This window comes from Hordeum vulgare, chromosome 2H (assembly GCF_904849725.1).
Source record: "Hordeum vulgare subsp. vulgare chromosome 2H, MorexV3_pseudomolecules_assembly, whole genome shotgun sequence".
In the NCBI taxonomy this organism is placed as follows: Eukaryota; Viridiplantae; Streptophyta; class Magnoliopsida; order Poales; family Poaceae; genus Hordeum; species Hordeum vulgare.
In genome coordinates, this window is record NC_058519.1 from 84004109 (window position 1) to 84021948 (window position 17840).

Consider the following 17840-nt stretch of genomic DNA (forward strand, 5'->3'; position numbering starts at 1 on the left):
CGTGACTCTCGAGACTCATAATATGTGCATCTAGATGATTCACACACATGCCTCTGGAGACTCATGAACTCGTGCCTCTAGAAGATTCACACACATTCCTATGGAGATTCATGAACTGTGCTTATAAAAGATTCAAACACATTCCTCTATGTACGCCTCGACGCTATGCCTCTGCAAGCATCACACCCATGACTCTGGACACTCATACACCATGACTCTGAAGACGAGCAGGGGTTTCGCCGCCGGAGGCGCCGTTTGCACGTTGCACGATCAAACACACTACACGACCAACACACTCGTCGACCTATGCCTCCCTTCAAGATGTATATGAATGCTAACCGAGCCAAAGGCGAGCACGGGTTGCACCACCAGAGATGTCGTTTGCATGTTGCACGACCAACACACCCTTCGACCTATGCCCCCCCTTCAAGATGTATGTGAATGCTAACCGAGCTGAAGGCGAGCCAGGATTGGGGCGCCACAGGTGTCGTTTGCACGCTGCATGACCAAACACGTTGCATGACTAACACACTCTTTGACCTATGCCCCCCCCCTTCAAGATGTATATGAATGCTAACCGAGTCAAAAGCGGGTAGGGGCTGCGCCATCGGAGGTGTGCACGCTGCACGACCAAACACGATGCACGACCAACACGCTCTTCGACCTATGCCCTTCAAGATGTATACGAATGCTAACCAAGCCGAAGGCGAGCAGGGGTTGCGTCACCGGAGGCGAGCAAGAGCAACGCGTCGTAGGCGTCGTGTGATGTTATAAATAGTTCATTTTTCTGAGTTGAAAGTTGACATTTTATTGTGTTAAAAGCCCCACCCGTAATTACCCGAGAAATCTCCATTTCCCCGAAATATAATGGGAAAAAAGAAACCTAGACACAAGGTAAACTTCACGCATTTTTTGTTTTGTATCTCACGGAAAGGGAAAAACAGAAAGCACAAATAGTAGGATGGTCGACTTGCAAAAGGTACAAAACCGGAAACCGGAAAGGAAAAACCAGACACTCCGCGCGCCTGTTTTTTGTGGTCGTGGGATCGATCCGCGCTTGACACTTGTCGCGCGTGGAGCGTTTCCGAAACGTTCCCTTGTATTGTTCGGAAGGAGCATTCGCTGACTAGTTGCTCTCCCGTCTATATGTTTTCAGGCCGCTTCGTATGGTGGACCGGCAAGAGGAACACCCACACTAAATGCAGATGCGGCCCACTTACCATTTACTTCGTTTTCGCGGGATGCACGCACGCACGACCGCTACCCCTCTATGTTTAGTACCACATCGCTTAGCATGAGAGGTTCCGATCGGTTTATAACCTCGACGCTTGCACCATCATTGTCCCTTTGGTGACATCCGATAAAATTGGGACGGTACAGAGAAGATTAGCATGCCCCTGCGCAAGGATGTCACACACAAATCGAGAAATGGTTCAATTTTTTTTTGAAATTTCTCGCGCTGGTCCTTGGTATCTTAGAGATAGGCCCTCAGCCTTCCTCTTATGTCCTCTCATTGCTCCTTTTTTTCCTTACGGTTAGATCCTTCCGCTGCTCCGTGTCCTTCTAACGAGGTCCTTCACCTAGAGGACGGTGCTCTTTGAAGATTTTGCGCCCTGGTCCCTAGTACTCCCTCCGTTCCTAAATATAAGATATTTTGGAAATTGCATTAGGTACTACATACATATGTATATAGACATAATTTATAGTGTAGATCACTCATTTTACTTCGCACGTAGTCCATAGTAAAATATTTAAAAGGTCTTATATTTAGGAACAGGGGGAGTACATTGTATATGTATGCCCGGGCTTTCCTCATGTGTCATCTAATTACTCCTTTTTTCTAACAAGCAGGTCCCTTCCTCCTAATGAAGCCTTCGCCCTTGAGGACAGTGATCCGCTTTGTGCTTGCACCTTTTGTTCTACGTCCTTTTTTTCATCTTTTCCATTCGAATGCTGCAGTTCAAATGCATTCTTCACAACAGGGAGCAAGCATACCGTATAACCAAGATTGCCAAATTTATCTGCATTTGGCAACATTCAAGCAACAAGTTTCGCCTAAATGCAGATTATCCTGGCAAAGTAAAATAGACCTTTTGTAATTCCTTCCAGCTGAGGGCAGCACAACACAATAAATACAAACTAGAGAGATTACTGAAATGTAAAGAGAAGTTGATACACATATCCCACTTATTAAGAGTTTGAAAGACTCGTGAGTTATATCATAAGTACATACCCAAAATGGGAACATATAGCACTATACCATTTTTGAACAAATATATGACTATACCATACTAACAAGTTGTAAACATGCAAGACGCTTCAGTTCAAGCATGCTAATTTGCAACTGACCAACAGAAGCCTATTATTCGGGAACAGGTGCCAACATCCCAATGAACAATAGCAGCCAGATCCTTCATGTTTGGCTGCTAGTTTATGGCAGTACCGTCTGGCAGTTCCAAGCCTCAAGCGACAGAGAGCACAAGAGTGCTGGAGAACGGGGTACTTCACAGCCGGTTGTACAGCCCAAGCAACTCCTTCAGCTTGGCTTCTTCGAGGCTAAGGCTGTCGAAGCTGACACAACTTGGTATCCTCCATCTCCAATTTCCTTTCTGTGGATGAGAAGGAGAAGAGAGAATAAGCTTCGCGAGACTATTAGTTGTTTATTCTAGCTGTAAATTAGCTCTTTTACAAGCAGCAGTGTGCAGCCGATAACCTGTGTAGCTGGAGTGTTCATCCTAGCAGAGCTGCCAAGGCTGAGTATGTCCTGCATGGTTACCATGGAAGTCCTCGCAACGGAAGAGAGGGCAGTAGCAATTAACGCCCAAGAGACATCCGAGTTGCTGACCTGCGGTAGATACTTGAACACCTGAAAGAAGCACATGGGATAATATTAGGAAGATATGGCAGCGGACATCGTGTCATGATACGCTAGTTCAAGAATGTTTGGAAACACTGACAGTGTGCTTCTCTTCCTCTGGTAAACTTTGCCACCAGCCAACAGCCTGAGGAAGATGTGATTCAAAGCGTCACGACTAAATTTAACTTCCAAAACTGTAAATAATGATTACAAAAGATGTGAATAAAGGAGTTTTGGAAAGGTTTAGGGTACTAACTGTATCGTTATCATGTGTCCCTGTGTATACAACTTGATTCAATTCATGGTTATGAGGTAAGTGGGGGTTGCCAGGACCACCACCAAAAGCTGTCCAGTATACAAATGGAAATTAGACCATTCGGATCTGAGTCAGTATTTCACGTGTACTCACAGAGCAATAGTTCCTTGTAGAAAGAAAGCATGTTCATATTGCAATTGGACTATTACCGAACTGAAGAACTGCCATCCCCGGAGCCCCAATAGACTTCCTTAACTCAACGACATCTTCAGTTATCACCCCCTACAATTAGTTTTGGAATGAAAAGAGAACCATAAGCATGAAAATGGTTGCCACATTAAGATTATGGGGCCAGCTGACCAGACAGCTTTTTTGCAAAACCACATTATAGTTATCAAATTTCATGAGATTAACACTAAACACAGTGTAAATTTATAGATAATTGTTTATTTGACCCACAGGGTTGCACCGCCAGTGAGCACAACATAAGCGAATCAGCTGACTGCAACTATACTTCAACCGCTCTCAGATCCAATTTTAATAATCCACTAATATTATGACTAAATCATGCCTAGTACTTCTTTTAGTTTCTAGGTTTGCACAAATCCACCAAAAAACCCTATACATTTGATTCCAGATTTCACTTTCAGCAGTTAAAAGAAAAGGCTCCAGTGTTTACCAGGTCTTCTGCGATTATATTTATTTTACCAACAGCTTTGAAGAGCGCATCAAAAAAGGCATTCCTTGGTCCAGCCTACTGACAAAGAAAACGGGAGATAAGATCAGCATCAAAGATTTTGTGAAGAAAAGGAAACGGTATCATTCATGAAGTCAATGCTCACCCTCCAGCTTCCAAACATCGCTACTTCTGATCCTACATTGTCCAAGCGTAATCAATTAGCATAATGAACTCCATTTTTCCAAAAAAACAAATTTACTTATAGTATAATATTTATTATGCAGACAGGTAACCGCAGTGATGTTCTTAGCTTACCCGAAGGAACTGCCCAGAAACCAGCAAGCCCCCGGAAATGGTCAATACGGAACTCATCATACAAATCAAGGGCACGTTTAATCCTCTTTACCCACCATGCAAAGCCATCTGCTTCCATAGATTTCCAGTCATACAATGGGCTGCAAACATAGCAAGTTTAGCAAAGGAAACAGTATTTTCAACCTTTTCTCATGTCACATGGAGTGTAGGGTTACTGGAAACACAACAGACAAGAACTAGGAAAAATCAAATTGACAGGAACTGAAGCGTCTACCTGTTCCATAACTGACCAGTTTCACTGAATGCATCAGGTGGAACACCACTAACAAATGTGGGGAAACCATTCTTGTCCTTTACAACCAGAGAACAATAAAAAAATAACAACTTCGAAATTTTATATTCTTCATCAGTAGAAGTATATTCGTTAGGAGAAACCAGTGAGGTATACCAGCAAAAATGATTTCCTGTTTGCCCAAACATCTGCACTGTGGTAGCCAACATATATAGGCATATCACCCATTATGCTGATGCCCAGCTTCTGTGCGTGTGAACGAACCCGTTTCCATTGCTTTTCAAATAAGAACTGTTGTGCCATAAAATTTTCTATCTGCATAACACTTCAATATATAAATGTGCCAGTATTTTTGTACAACATAATTGAATTGCAAAATGAATAGTTTGAGCTACGCACAAAGTCCTTCTGGTTTTCATACATATCTTTCAAGGCTCCAGGATGGCGATCTTTCAGCGGTTCAGGCCACTCAGACCAGGACACTGCATTGATGCTATTGTCGATAGCAGCGAAAAGTGCAGCATCTTCAAGCCAACCTGGCAGGAAGAGGAGATAAGCACTATAGACTATACTATGTATTAATGTTATCACTTCAGACATCAACGCCATTGCTATATTCCCTTTTAAACAGAAAAGGCATGTATTTGTAAGCGGAATCCAGCTGAATTAAGACTGTCATCTGAGTCTTGGTGCTTGCCCAACATTTCAATTGAGTAGTTTATGGTTTATAATTAGAAAATTTCAACCTTATGTTAACAGTAGACGCAGATGTGTCTTTCCCAATAAGAATATGAAAGACGCAAAAGCATTGTTTCGACAGCAAATAGAGATCTCTTGCCTGAAACATCTGGATTTTTCTTGAATTCGTCATACTGCCTTCGGAGCTCTCCAGGGCTCTGTAGGAGCCTCTCTGCTGCCTAGAATAAAAGATTTATCTATAAACTGTTCACTGAAACCAATCTTCATGATAGAGAAGTGTTTTTCTTTTGTCGATGAGCACTAATTTTGTTCTTACAATATGTTCTCAAACCAAGAATATTAAACTTTATCACCAAAGAATGTCCATGTAGCCAGAATGAAAAATAATGATTTGTATGGCCCGTCTAAAAATGAAATGAAGCAACTATTTGTACATGCTACCATACAGTAGTACTCAGGCTGTTGATAGGCCAAGGTAATATCATGAAAAATAACTTTATTCTGGCGTTCTCAAAATGTAGAAGCAGCCAACAATTCTACAAATGCAATAAGTCATCCAAACATATACATATTGTACCAGGCTGGTAGGATGGCAAATTCAAGGGAGAAAAACAGAAGTATGCATAAGCTTGCACATTAAACAGAGAGGACATGACGCGTTTTTTTTCTGGCGGAAAGGACATGACTGATATAACAACCATTAATAACTAACCTTGGCAATAAGTGGTTCTTTCAGATTAGCAACAGTGTCAAATTCAACATATTCCATATCTCTGTCATTAATTTAAACACACAAAGGGTCAACGGCAAACTTATAGGTGTCTTTGCAAGTGACTGAAGAAACTCAAACTCACAAAGGATCAGGAAGTTCGTTTTCCATCAACAGTCCATCTTTAACAAGCTCTTCAAGAGAAATCAATAGTGTACTACCACAGTTTGCATCCTGCAAATTTCAATGAATGTTCCCTATTACCATTGAATTACTGCCATAAATAGGTTAAAGTACCTAGTACAAAGTTAACTCTGAAATAGGCAAACAAAATTCTAATTAACATAAAGCATCACCTGTCCTGAATAAGGAGAACCATCCTCCCCGGATTTTCTTCCGGGGGGGACAAGTGGAAGAACCTGTGGACATGGATCAAACCGACAATCAGCATTTCAGAAACTAAGTTTAATGCAGAAGGCAATTAAAATAACACAACCACGACACCAAAATAGCATAGGAAAACCCAGACATGTTGCAACAGCAACAAAATCACTGAATTAATTTTAATGGTCAGAGAGAACAGAGAGAAATTGCTTTTGTGTTGTTTCATGTCCTTCAGCTTATTTCATCATACAGCCCCATCAAGGTTTCACACACCATCACCGTTTATCGCAGTGCAGAGAATATTAAAAAAATCAATCAGCATTGCAACTTGCAGCAGGAATTTTAAACTGTACCACAATGTAGTATGTTTGTAACCACAGTAGAAATGGTTGAACCCCTCCATCTTATTTGTGATTCGTCAATCAAATTTCTAAACAGTCTAGTGTTTCTATCGTCCCTATATGTGACAAGTGACAACCCAAATCCACACCAGAAAAAGGAAATCGATGAGCGAGTGTTCACTGTTGCACGCCAATGGCACCTAACAGGCCAGCAGTTTGGTAACGCCAAGGGCAATGCGTGACAGTAATCACCTGCCAGAGCGTGCACCCGGCGCCGTGGAGCCAGTCGAGGAACGCGAGCGCCTGGTCGCCGAGGTCGCCGATGCCGTGCGGGCCGCGGAGCGACGTCGGGTGCAGCAGAACCCCTGCGCGCCGCCGCTGGGAGGCATCCACGGTCGGCATCATCTGCTCGTACCCCTCGGGCAGGTCCTCCCCGACACCCACCGCCGCCACCGCGGCCGGCGTCGTCGTCGCCGTCGTCGCGGCGCGGCAGGCGATCCCTCGCGCGGGGAGCCCGCGCTCCTTCGGCATTGCGGGGAGGAGGAGGCGGCAGCGGCGGTGCCGGGCTAGGGGCGAGGCCGAGGCGAGCTGCGGGAGCGGGACGGTTCGCGCGAGCGCCATGCGGCAGGGGGTGGCGGAGCGGGGAGGGGAGGAAGAAGGAAGAGGGGAGAGGGAGAGGGAGATATGGGCGCGCGGGGTGAACGTGGGCCCCACTTGTCGGGGGCGCGGGGTGGATGGCGTCGCGTGAGACGAGGCGCCGGATCACGAGGTCAAGGCCTATTCCGGTCCGGTGGGATGACGTGCCGCCGTTGACACGCCGTGCGTACTGTGGGGATCTGCGTGCTTCCGAAAGACGTCTTCTTCGAAGGGACACACTTCCTTACCTTACGTTATCCACAGTCCATACTCAACTCCCTTCCCCCTTTTTCCAGTCGACACCATTTCTTCTCGTCAAAACTTACAGCAGCCATTTTCTTATACAAAGTCACAAACCCAAATTACAGGCATCAAGATAAAATTAATTATTATTTTGTAAGTTAATTTTTTTGTTAACCGAAATCATTAATATCGTCACATGTATGTAAGCAAGAAATAAAAAAAAGAAGCTAAGAGCAACTCTAGCAGACCCCGCATCTGCCCCCGACCCGCAAAATAACCGCCAAAATGCGGGTCGGGGCGAAAAAGTCTGCCCGATCAGACCCCGCATCCCGTCCCGGTCCACAAAAAAATTTAGGGCACGCGGCAAATTCCCGACCCCAACCTGGGAAAATGCGGGTTTCCCCCTCGCGGTTGCGGTACCCTGCATCACAGTGAAGCAGTTGGCGGGAGGGACATTTCAGCCCGCGCTATTTTCCCCCTCCTTGCGCCGTCGCCCCGCCCTTGCTTCCACCCGCCCGCCACCGGCGATTCCGGCCATATCTGCAGGTGAGCCGTTGCACCGCCCCTCCGGATCCGGCAAGAAGAGTCGTCGCCGCCGCCGGGGATCGACCACCGCCTCGTCGCCGCCCGGGATCACCCGCCACCGGTTAGTACCTTTTTGTAGTTTTTGCGAGCTGTGCGAGAAGATGGAGTTGACCCCGTGCGAGAAGTTCCTACTATCCGATTCGTCCGATTCGGATGGCTCGGATGTTGAGACCATGCTTGCGACCTTTCGTCAGCAAACATTAGTCATGGCGCTTTCCGTGAAGGAGCATGCATACGAGAACCGAAAGAGGAGGCAAGGATCGACTGTCGGGCATTTGTGCATTCCTCGGAATCGCCATCTTGGGAACGAGATGTTGATGCAAGACTATTTCGCGGAGAATCCTACATATCCTCCGCAGCTCTTCTAGAGAAGGAACCGAATGCGTCGATCCCTCTTCGCATTGGTGAAGATACCACAATTGAGTTTGTGCGTAGATTTGCGAAAGTGATCATCCGTGTCTTCGGTCCTGAGTATCTTCGGGCACCCAATGAAGATGACACAAAGAAATTGATGACATCTAATGAGAGGAGAGGTTGGCCTGGCATGCTAGGTAGCATTGATTGTATGCATTGGAATTGAAAAAATTGCCCCAAGGCTTGGCAAGGAATGTATTGTGGCAAGTCTCTGATGCAACAATTGTGCTAGAGGCCATAGCATCCGAGGATTTATGGATTTGGCATTGCTTTTTTGGTATGCCGGGCACTCTCAATGATATCAATGTGTTGCAACGGTCTCATTTGTTTGCTAGACTTGCTAGTGGTGATGCTCCTGCTTGCAACTACACTATCAATGGGCATGAATACACAAAGGGGTACTATCTTGCAGATGGTGTATACCCTCGCACATTTGTCAAGAGCATCAAAGAACCCAAAACAAAAAAACAATGTGAATTTGCAAAGGTGCAAGAGGCAGCCCGCAAAGACATTGAAAGAGCATTCGGTGTTTTGCAATCTAGGTTTGCCATTGTCCATGGTCCTGCTCGTTTTTGGGATAAGAAAACCTTGAAGAACATCATGACATGTTGTGTTATCCTGCACAATATGATTCTTGAAGATGAGAGAGGATTGAACTTAGAGTTCTTTTACAACAATGTGGGTAGCCGTGTCAAACCAGCTAGAGACCCAAACCGCATTAGAGCTTTTCTTCAGACATATAAGGAGATTGAAAATGCAGACACCCACTTTCAACTTCAGAAAGATCTCATTGAACATCATTGGCAAAAGGCTGGACAATGACTTATTTTTGTATTCATTTGTATTTGTATTCGTGACAAGTTTTAAATAATTATTTGTAATGCGGATGATTATTGTATTATGTTTCATTTGAATAATTCAGTTTGTTTTTGACTATTGAATTATGTTGTATTTGATATTTGCGGGCTGATGATATGCGGGAAGCAGCGGCGCAAAGAGCAAACCCCGCAAATCCGACCCGTAAAAAAGAATATTCCGCGAATATATTTTTTTACGGATCCGTTTGGGGGGTCTGCATCTGTGCCAGCCCGCAAAAGCTGTTTTGCGCGAACTGCAAACACGTTTTGCAGGCCGGCGGGATGCAGGGTCTCCTAGAGTTGCTCCAAGTGTCGTTATGTCTACCTACATGTAAGTATTAAATAAGTTTCTACTATAAGAAAACACCACTAATATTTGCCTCGGTTACTGTTAGCAGTAGCCTTATATAGATGTACTTATATAAAAGTAAAATCTTACAGTGGGCTTGCATAAGGGAATGTATAAAGTACAACAAATGTACAAGGCAGAGTTTACAAAGCACTATTTCCTCCCATGAAAACGCATATGGATGTCCTTCACCACAGAGTTGTGTGCGCCCCACACGACTTCATCTGATTCCCCTTTAGCTCGACTCAACTACACAAGCTTTCTTCCTCGCCACCCTTCTTTCTCATTTGATAGTTCATCTTTTTTTGTCCCACCTCGTGCTATCAATGTCTCCGACAGGCTCACGAGTTCCCTTCTTTCTTTCCCGCGACATCACCGTTCGGTTTAGCATCGTCGTTGTCCATCATCGGTGTTGCTATCCACCGTCTTCACCTCATGCAACGTTAATTCAGGGCACCACCTATTGGGGAACGTTGCATGGGAAACAAAAAATTTCCGACGCACACGAAGACCTATCATGGTGATGTCCATCTAAGAGTGGAGATTAGATCTACATACCCTCGTAGATAGCACAGCGAGAAGCGTTAAGAAACACGGTTGATGTAGTGGAACGTCTTCACGTCCCTCGAACCGTCCAAGGAACCGTCCTGTGATCCATCCCACGATCCGTTCCGATCTAGCGCCGAACGGACGGCACCTCCGCATTCAGCACACGAACAACTTGACGATGATCTCGACCTTCTTGATCCAACAAGCAAGACGGAGACGTAGATGAGTTCTCCAGCAGCGTGACGACGCTCCGGTGGTGGTGATGATCTACTCCTGCAGGGCTCCGCCCGAGCTCCGCAGAAATCCGATCTGGAGGTAAAACTATGTGGAATAGGCTAGAGTTGCACGTGGCAAAGTTGTGTCTCAAAAAGCCCTAAACCACCACTATATATAGGAGCAGGGGGAGGGGCTAGCCTTGAGGCACAAGGCCTCAAGGTGCGCCGGCCGCCAGGAGGAGGAGGACTCCTCCTCCAATTCGGTTTGGGAAGGAGGAGTCCTCCTCTTCCTTCCCACCTCCCTCTTTCCTTTTTTTTCTCCTTTTCTTTTGGTATTTTCTTAGGTGGTGCCATAGCCCTCTTGGCTGACTCCAAGAGCCCAATAAGGACTTGTGGCGCCACCCTAGGGCCTTGGGCTCACTCCCGGGTGGGTGGGCCCCTCCCGGTGAACACCCGGAACCCATTCGTCACTCCTGGTACACTGCTGGAATTGCCCGAAACTTTCCGGTGACCAAATGAAACCATCCTATATATAAATCTTCGTTTCCAGACCATTCTGGAAACCCTCGTGATGTCCGTGATCTCAACATTCGGTAACCACACATATAAATGAACTATACTACAACATCATCGAACCTTAAGTGTGCAGACCCTGTGGGTTCGAGAACTATGTAGACATGACCCGAGACACTCCTCGGTCAATATCCAATAGAGGGACCTAGATGCCCATATTGGATCCTACATATTCTCCGAAGATCTTATCGGTTGAACCTTAGTGCCAAGGATTCATATAATCCCGTATGTCATTCCCTTTGTCCTTCGGTATGTTACTTGCCCGAGATTCGATCGTCGGTATCCGCATACCTATTTCAATCTCGTTACTCGGAAGTCTCTTTACTCCTTTCGTAATACAAGATCCCCTGACTTACACTTAGTCGCATTGCTTGCAAGGCTTGTGTGTGATGTTGTATTACCGAGTGATGGGGTCATAGTCCTAGGATAGGGTCATAGGCCTGCCCTACATGTCCTACCCAAAGACTACCCCACACAAAGGACAGGACCTTAAGTATGCCCCGACTGTATTAAGGTACTCCCATCATCCAGTCGGTAACTGGCCCAGAATCATCCAGTCGGAGACTAACATTCGGAGAGCACCGGGCCTACCGACTGGATACACTCGGTGCGTCGTAACCTCTGTGGAGAGAAACTGCCATACGTTTCCGGGTGCATTTACTAGCATTTAGAGCATACGTTACCTGTAACGTATGCATTCAATCGCCACTACTCCACCCTTGAATCAGAACCGTTGTGGAGGGCAGTGCACTCTATATAAGCCACCCTCCCCCACTGGTAAAAGGGTTAGCAAATCTTTGTACTCCATATCACACTCGGTAACAAGCTCCGAGAGCACTGAGACGTAGGGCTGTTACCTCCACCGTAGAGGGGCTTGAACTCATACAACCTCGCTGTAGCTAGGACTCTGCCCATCTCATTCGTACCCTACACATCTACTGTTAGGCTTATACCCACGACAGTTGGCGCCCACCGTGGGCCAGGCGTCTAAGCGACTTCCGGCGAGTTTGCGACTACTTCCTTTCGTCATGTCGTCCGGTGGAGGTTCGAGCATGGGTCACCAGATCCTCTTCGGCACTCTCTCCTTCATCGTCGACGATTCGACGTGGCTTCGGGATGCACCTCTTGACGTCGAGGCGCTTCCCCGTCGCGGGGCCACGCACTTCCGTGCTGGCGCTCGCGACGTTCTTCTTCTTCAACAATCGGCTCCATTGCCGGCTTGCACCTTCATCACGCGCCGCAGCAGGCAATCTCGCAGTCCGCGTCTACAACGTTGGGTGCAGCATGCCCGAGCGCGCCAGTTCGCGTCCTCTCAAGTGGCGGTTTTGGAGTCTGTTGTGGTTGCCCCGCGTCCCCAGTGCTCGGGCTCGGTTCCGACTGAGCTCCCTTCCGAGTACGTGGGCCGCGGGCCTGCAGCAGAAGTTCACATGGCCAACACCCATGAAGATCCCCATCAGGCCGGCTGGAACGAGCGCGAAGTCGGTGAAGCATCCGGTGCACGTCGTCCGCCTCGCCGTTCTGCCAGTCGGCACACCCGGCAGATCAACATAGAGTTGTTCCGCACACCTCTCCTCAACTTGGCTGCGGCAGCCAAGATCGCCGATTCCCTCCAGCCGACTGATTCAGAGGCAGGAAGAGGAATCGAGCAGATCCGTGCTCTGTTGCACATGGCGCAGCAGCAGAATTCGGCGGTCTCCCAGTCACACAATCGGATCCACAACAGTTCCGCCCATGCAAACACGCATCGGTCGGTTCACAGCCCCGGCTCCTATCAGCACCACAGGGGAGGCAGTCGTTCCATGATCCGTGAAGATCGCCGCCGTTCACGCACCCCTCCGCGGGGTAGGCCCTATGGGTCCCGACATCATGATGATCGGCGTTCAGTCGGCGACACCTACGACCCGAGACCCGACGCAAGAGGGCGAATCGCCCAGCGAAGAGTCGACAGGGGTCGAGCCCACCGCGATGGCCACAATCTGGATCGTCCAAGTGACGGCAGGACCATCGTGTCCGGCCCCGAGTGTTTTAGTCGAGCCATCCGCTCGGCTGACATCCTGCCCAACTTCCGATTGGCAGCGGGAATCGGCAAATTTACGGGGGAAACCAAGCCTGAAACATGGCTAGACGACTACCGAGTGGCAGTCCAGATCGGAGGAGGGGACGATTATGTCGCTATGAAGCATCTCCCTCTGATGCTCGATGGCTCGGCGCGAGCTTGGCTGAACCAGTTAGCCCCCTCAAGCATTTACAGTTGGGCAGATCTTGCCCGAGTGTTCATCAGGACCTTCGAAGGGACGTGCAAACGCCCTACAGGCCTTGTGGAGCTTCAACATTGTGTCCAGAAGCCGAATGAGCCCTTGCGCGACTTCATCCAGCGATGGACGACTCTTTACCACACGGTGGAGAGCGTCACCGAGCATCAAGCGGTCTGCGCATTCAAGGCAGGCGTACGGTACAGAGAGTTGTACTTAAAGTTCGGCCGGACAGGCAACATCTCCATGAGCAAGATGATGGAGATAGTTGCTCGTTATGCAAATGGCGAGGAAGAAGACCGCATCCGGAGCGGCAAACACAAGACAGTCGGCGATGCTGACGGAGGTAACACTCGGAAGCAGAAACAGAAAGTTCCACCCACACCGCAGGCAGAAGCTGCAGCTGTGACCACCGCCAAGTTCAAGGGCAAGGGGAAAGCGCAGTCTGCCCCCAAGAGAAAGCCGTTCAACAATCCCATCCTGGATCAACCTTGTCCAATACACACGAAGATGGACGAAGAAGGCAATCCCATATACGCAAAGCATACCACTCGGTAGTGTCGTCTCCTCATCCAGGGGTTCAGCGAAGGACAATCGAGTGAGAAGAATCCCGAGAAGGACGAGGAAGACAAGGAGGATCCGTTCCCCCAAGTCCATGCAACCCTCATGATTTTTGCTGATGTCGAAAGCAAGAGTCGTCTGAAGGTAGTGAACAGAGAGGTCAACATGGCCGTTCCGACTGCTCCCAAGTTTCTGAAATGGTCTCAGACTGCGATCACCTTTGATCAGTCGGATCATCCAACGCATGTCCCCACTCCAGGAAGACAGGCTCTGGTCGTCGACCCGGTGGTGGAGGGAGTCCGTCTGCGCAAAGTCCTCATGGACGGCGGTAGCGGACTAAACATCATGTACGCCGACACCCTCAAGGGAATGGGCATTCCGATGTCCAGACTCAGCGAGAGCAATATGCAGTTCCACGGAGTCGTCCCCGGGCGGAAGGCCAAGTCACTCGGCCAGATCGCGCTGGACGTCACTTTCGGCTCTGACAAAAACTTTCGCAAGGAGAAGCTCACATTCGAGGTGGTGGATTTCCAGAGCGCTTACCATGCGATTCTGGGCCGCCCGGCGTACGTGAGTTTCATGGCACGCCCATGCTATGTGTACTTGAAGCTGAAGATGCCGGGCCCAAAAGGCGTTATCACCATCATCGGCAACCGCCAGCGAGCCGAGGAGTGTCTGCAAGAGGGATTGAGAATCGCCGACCATCAGATGGCGGTGCTCGAGCTCGACGAATACAAGAAGACAGTCGACCTTGCCGACTTGATGCGCTCGAAGAAACCAGCTTCTGAGTCTGCGTTCCAGTCGGCGGGAGAGACAAAGAAAATCAGCATCCATCCGACGGACGACGCTGCCGCCCCGACGAACATCTCCACCACCCTCGATCCTAAATAGGAAGCCGAGCTCACCCAATTCCTCCGTGAGAACTGGGACATCTTCGCATGGAAGCCTTCTGACATGCCGGGTGTTCCCAGGGAGTTGACTGAGCACCGACTGCATGTGGATCCCGTCGCTCGACCCGTCCGAGAGCGCCTGCGTAGGTCCGCCGCACACAAGAGGAAGGCAATCGGAGAAGAGGTGGCCAAGCTGCTGGCTGCCAACTTCATTCGCGAGGTTCACCACTCCGAGTGGCTCGCCAATGTCGTCATGGTGCCCAAGAAGGACAAGTCACTCTGAATGTGCATTGACTTCAAGCATCTCAATAAGGTCTGCCCGAAAGACCATTTTCCGCTCCCCCGCATAGATCAAATTGTCGATTCGACTGCGGGATGCGAGCGTTTGTCATTCCTTGATGCCTACTCGGGTTATCATAAGATCCGTCTGTATGGTCCCGATGAGTTGAAAACAGCCTTCATCACCCCGTTTGGGTGCTTCTGCTACATCACCATGCCTTTCGGTTTGAAGAATGCAGGAGCTACCTTTATGCGCATGATCCAAAAATGCCTCCTCGACCAGATCGGTCGCAATGTGGAGGCATATATGGATGATATCGTAGTCAAGTCACGCAAAGGTTCCGACCTGCTGACTGACTTGGCAGAAACATTCGCCAACCTTCGTAGGTATGATATCAAGCTAAACCCAGCCAAATGTTCATTCGGCGTTCCTAGCGGAAAGTTACTCGGTTTCTTCGTTTCCGAACGAGGGATCGATGTTAACCCCGAAAAGATCGGGACCATCGTCCGAATGGATAGGCCGGTCAGAATACACGATGTTCAACGACTCACAGGTTGCCTAGCGGCTTTGAGCAGGTTTATCAGTCGACTCGGCGAAAAAGCACTTCCTCTGTACCGACTCATGAAGAAGTCAGATACCTTCGAGTGGACAGACGAAGCCCAAATCGCATTCGACGACCTCAAAGTCCTACTTTCCACCCAGACGGTTCTTACTGCTCCGCTCAGTAAAGAGCCCCTTCTTCTATATATCGGGGCCACAAATCAAGTGGTTAGTACTGTTCTTACAGTCGAGCGAGAGGAGGAAGGCAAAGCTTACAAAGTTCAGCGGCCAGTGTACTACGTCTCCGAGGTCCTGACCCCTTCCAAGCAGAGGTATCCCCATTATCAGAAGCTTATCTATGGGATCTATTTAACTGCGAAGAAGGTTGCCCATTATTTCCAAGACCACTCGGTATCTGTCGTTTCTGATGCTCCTTTGTCGGAAATTCTCCACAATCGAGACGCGTCGGGCCGAGTGGTGAAGTGGGCGATGGAGATGCTGTACTGTGACATCAAGTTCGAGGCCAAGAAAGCTATTAAGTCACAAGCCCTGGTTGACTTTATAGCAGAATGGGTAGAACAACAGCAACCGACTCACATCTACTCGGCTCATTGGACAATGTTCTTCGATGGGTCTAAGATGTTGAATGGATCCGGCGCTGGTGTTGTGATCATATCGCCCAAAGGCGACAAGCTCAAATACGTGCTCCAGATACACTTTGATTCCTCCAACAACGAGGCAGAGTATGAAGCTCTCCTCTACGGATTGCGCATGGCCATCTCACTCGGCGTCCGTCGCCTGATGGTCTACGGCGATTCGGATTTGGTGGTCAATCAAGTAATGAAAGAGTGGGACGTAAGGAACCCCACCATGATGGCATACTGCAATGCAGTCAGGAAGCTGGAGAATAAGTTTGAAGGTCTAGAACTTCATCATGTTCCAAGACTGAAGAACCAAGCAGATGACGAGTTGGCAAAACTCGGATCCACTCGGAGACCAGTCCCGAGCGATGTCTATCTCGAGCACCTTCATCTTCCTTCAGTCAAAGAAGATCCCTTCACGGAAGAACCAGTACAACCTAAGAGCACAACAGATCCGACTGAAGTCGATGTGCCTGCTGTGGTTGATCTAGTCACAGAGATTCTGGTAGTCATTCCCGATTGGACTGTGCCGGTCATGGCATATATCCTGAGACAGGAACTTCCATAAGATGAAGTCCAAGCCCGGCAAATAGTTCGCAGGTCGAAGGCATTCACTGTCATTGACGGTCAATTGTACAAGGAGAGTGTTTCAGGCGTCTTCCAACGTTGCATTTCCCCGGAGGAAGGACAATTGATCCTAGAGGAAATCCACTCGGGTACCTGCGGCCATCACGCTTCTTCGAAAGCAATCGTCGCCAAGGCATTCAGAGCTGGATTCTTCTGGCTGTAGGCTAACGAGATGGCCAAAGCTATGGTCGACCGATGTGAAGGCTGTCAGTTCTACTCCAACAAGTCCCACAAGCCAACATCTGCACTAAAGACAATCCCACTTGTGTGGCCATTTGCAGTTTGGGGATTAGACACAGTCGGACCATTTAAGACAGGCCAAGGGGGCTACACACATCTGTTGGTGGCAGTCGACAAGTTTACAAAATGGATAGAAGCCAAGTCCATCAAGAAACTCGACGCCTCCACAGCCGTTAAGTTTGTCAGGGACATCATCTCCAGATTCGGAGTGCCTCACAGCATAATCACGAACAACGGGACAAACTTCGACTCGGACAGGTTCAAAGGTTTCTGCACGAGTCAGGGTATCCGAGTGGATGTTGCTTCTGTAGCACATCTGCAATCCAATGGACAAGCTGAGCGTGCGAATGGACTTATCCTTCAAGGTTTGAAGCCCCGACTCTTGCGCGAGGTAGGACATGCTGCAGGTGCATGGGTCACCGAGTTATCTTCAGTGCTTTGGGGCCTCCGTACCACTCGGAACAGATCAACGGGGCGTTCACCGTTCTTCCTCGTTTATGGAGCAGAAGCGGTCCTTCCGAGTGACCTGCTTCACAACGCCCCGAGAGTTGAACTCTTCTCCGAAACCGAAGCTGAACAAGCAAGGCAAGACGGAGTCGATCTTCTAGAGGAGGAACGCGAGATGGCACTCACTCGTTCGGCAATTTACCAGCAAGATTTGCGACGCTTCCACGCACGTCACGTCAGGAGTCGCACGTTCCAAGCTGGCGATTTGGTGCTCCGAGTGGATCAGCAAAGACCACACAAGTTGGCTCCGGCCTGGGAAGGGCCTTTCATCATTTCCAAGGTGCTGAACAACGGAGCATACAGACTCTACAATATTCAGAGGGAGATAGATGAGCCGCGCGCATGGAAC

General features: G+C 48.6%; 1 protein-coding gene and 1 non-coding gene across 2 annotated transcripts; one reads left to right on the forward strand and one right to left on the reverse strand.

Annotated features, from left to right (window-relative positions):
• Window positions 1-1341: 1341 nt before the first annotated feature.
• Window positions 1342-1443, forward strand: LOC123433660. The gene has a single exon (XR_006624999.1). It is a non-coding gene; the product is annotated as a U6 spliceosomal RNA (small nuclear RNA).
• A 716-nt stretch (window positions 1444-2159) lies between these two features.
• LOC123425210 (4-alpha-glucanotransferase DPE1, chloroplastic/amyloplastic) lies at window positions 2160-7232 on the reverse strand. The gene is made up of 16 exons (XM_045108884.1): window positions 6785-7232; window positions 6164-6226; window positions 5953-6041; window positions 5811-5871; window positions 5238-5316; window positions 4799-4935; window positions 4556-4714; window positions 4382-4458; window positions 4108-4247; window positions 3956-3987; window positions 3793-3867; window positions 3323-3395; window positions 3114-3202; window positions 2958-3002; window positions 2714-2866; window positions 2160-2609 (listed from the first exon to the last, which is right to left on the reverse strand). Exons 1-16 carry the CDS (start codon window positions 7151-7153, stop codon window positions 2505-2507), a joined length of 1746 nt encoding a protein of 581 aa, XP_044964819.1. The 5' UTR covers window positions 7154-7232; the 3' UTR covers window positions 2160-2504.
• Between the last annotated feature and the right edge of the window lie 10608 nt (window positions 7233-17840).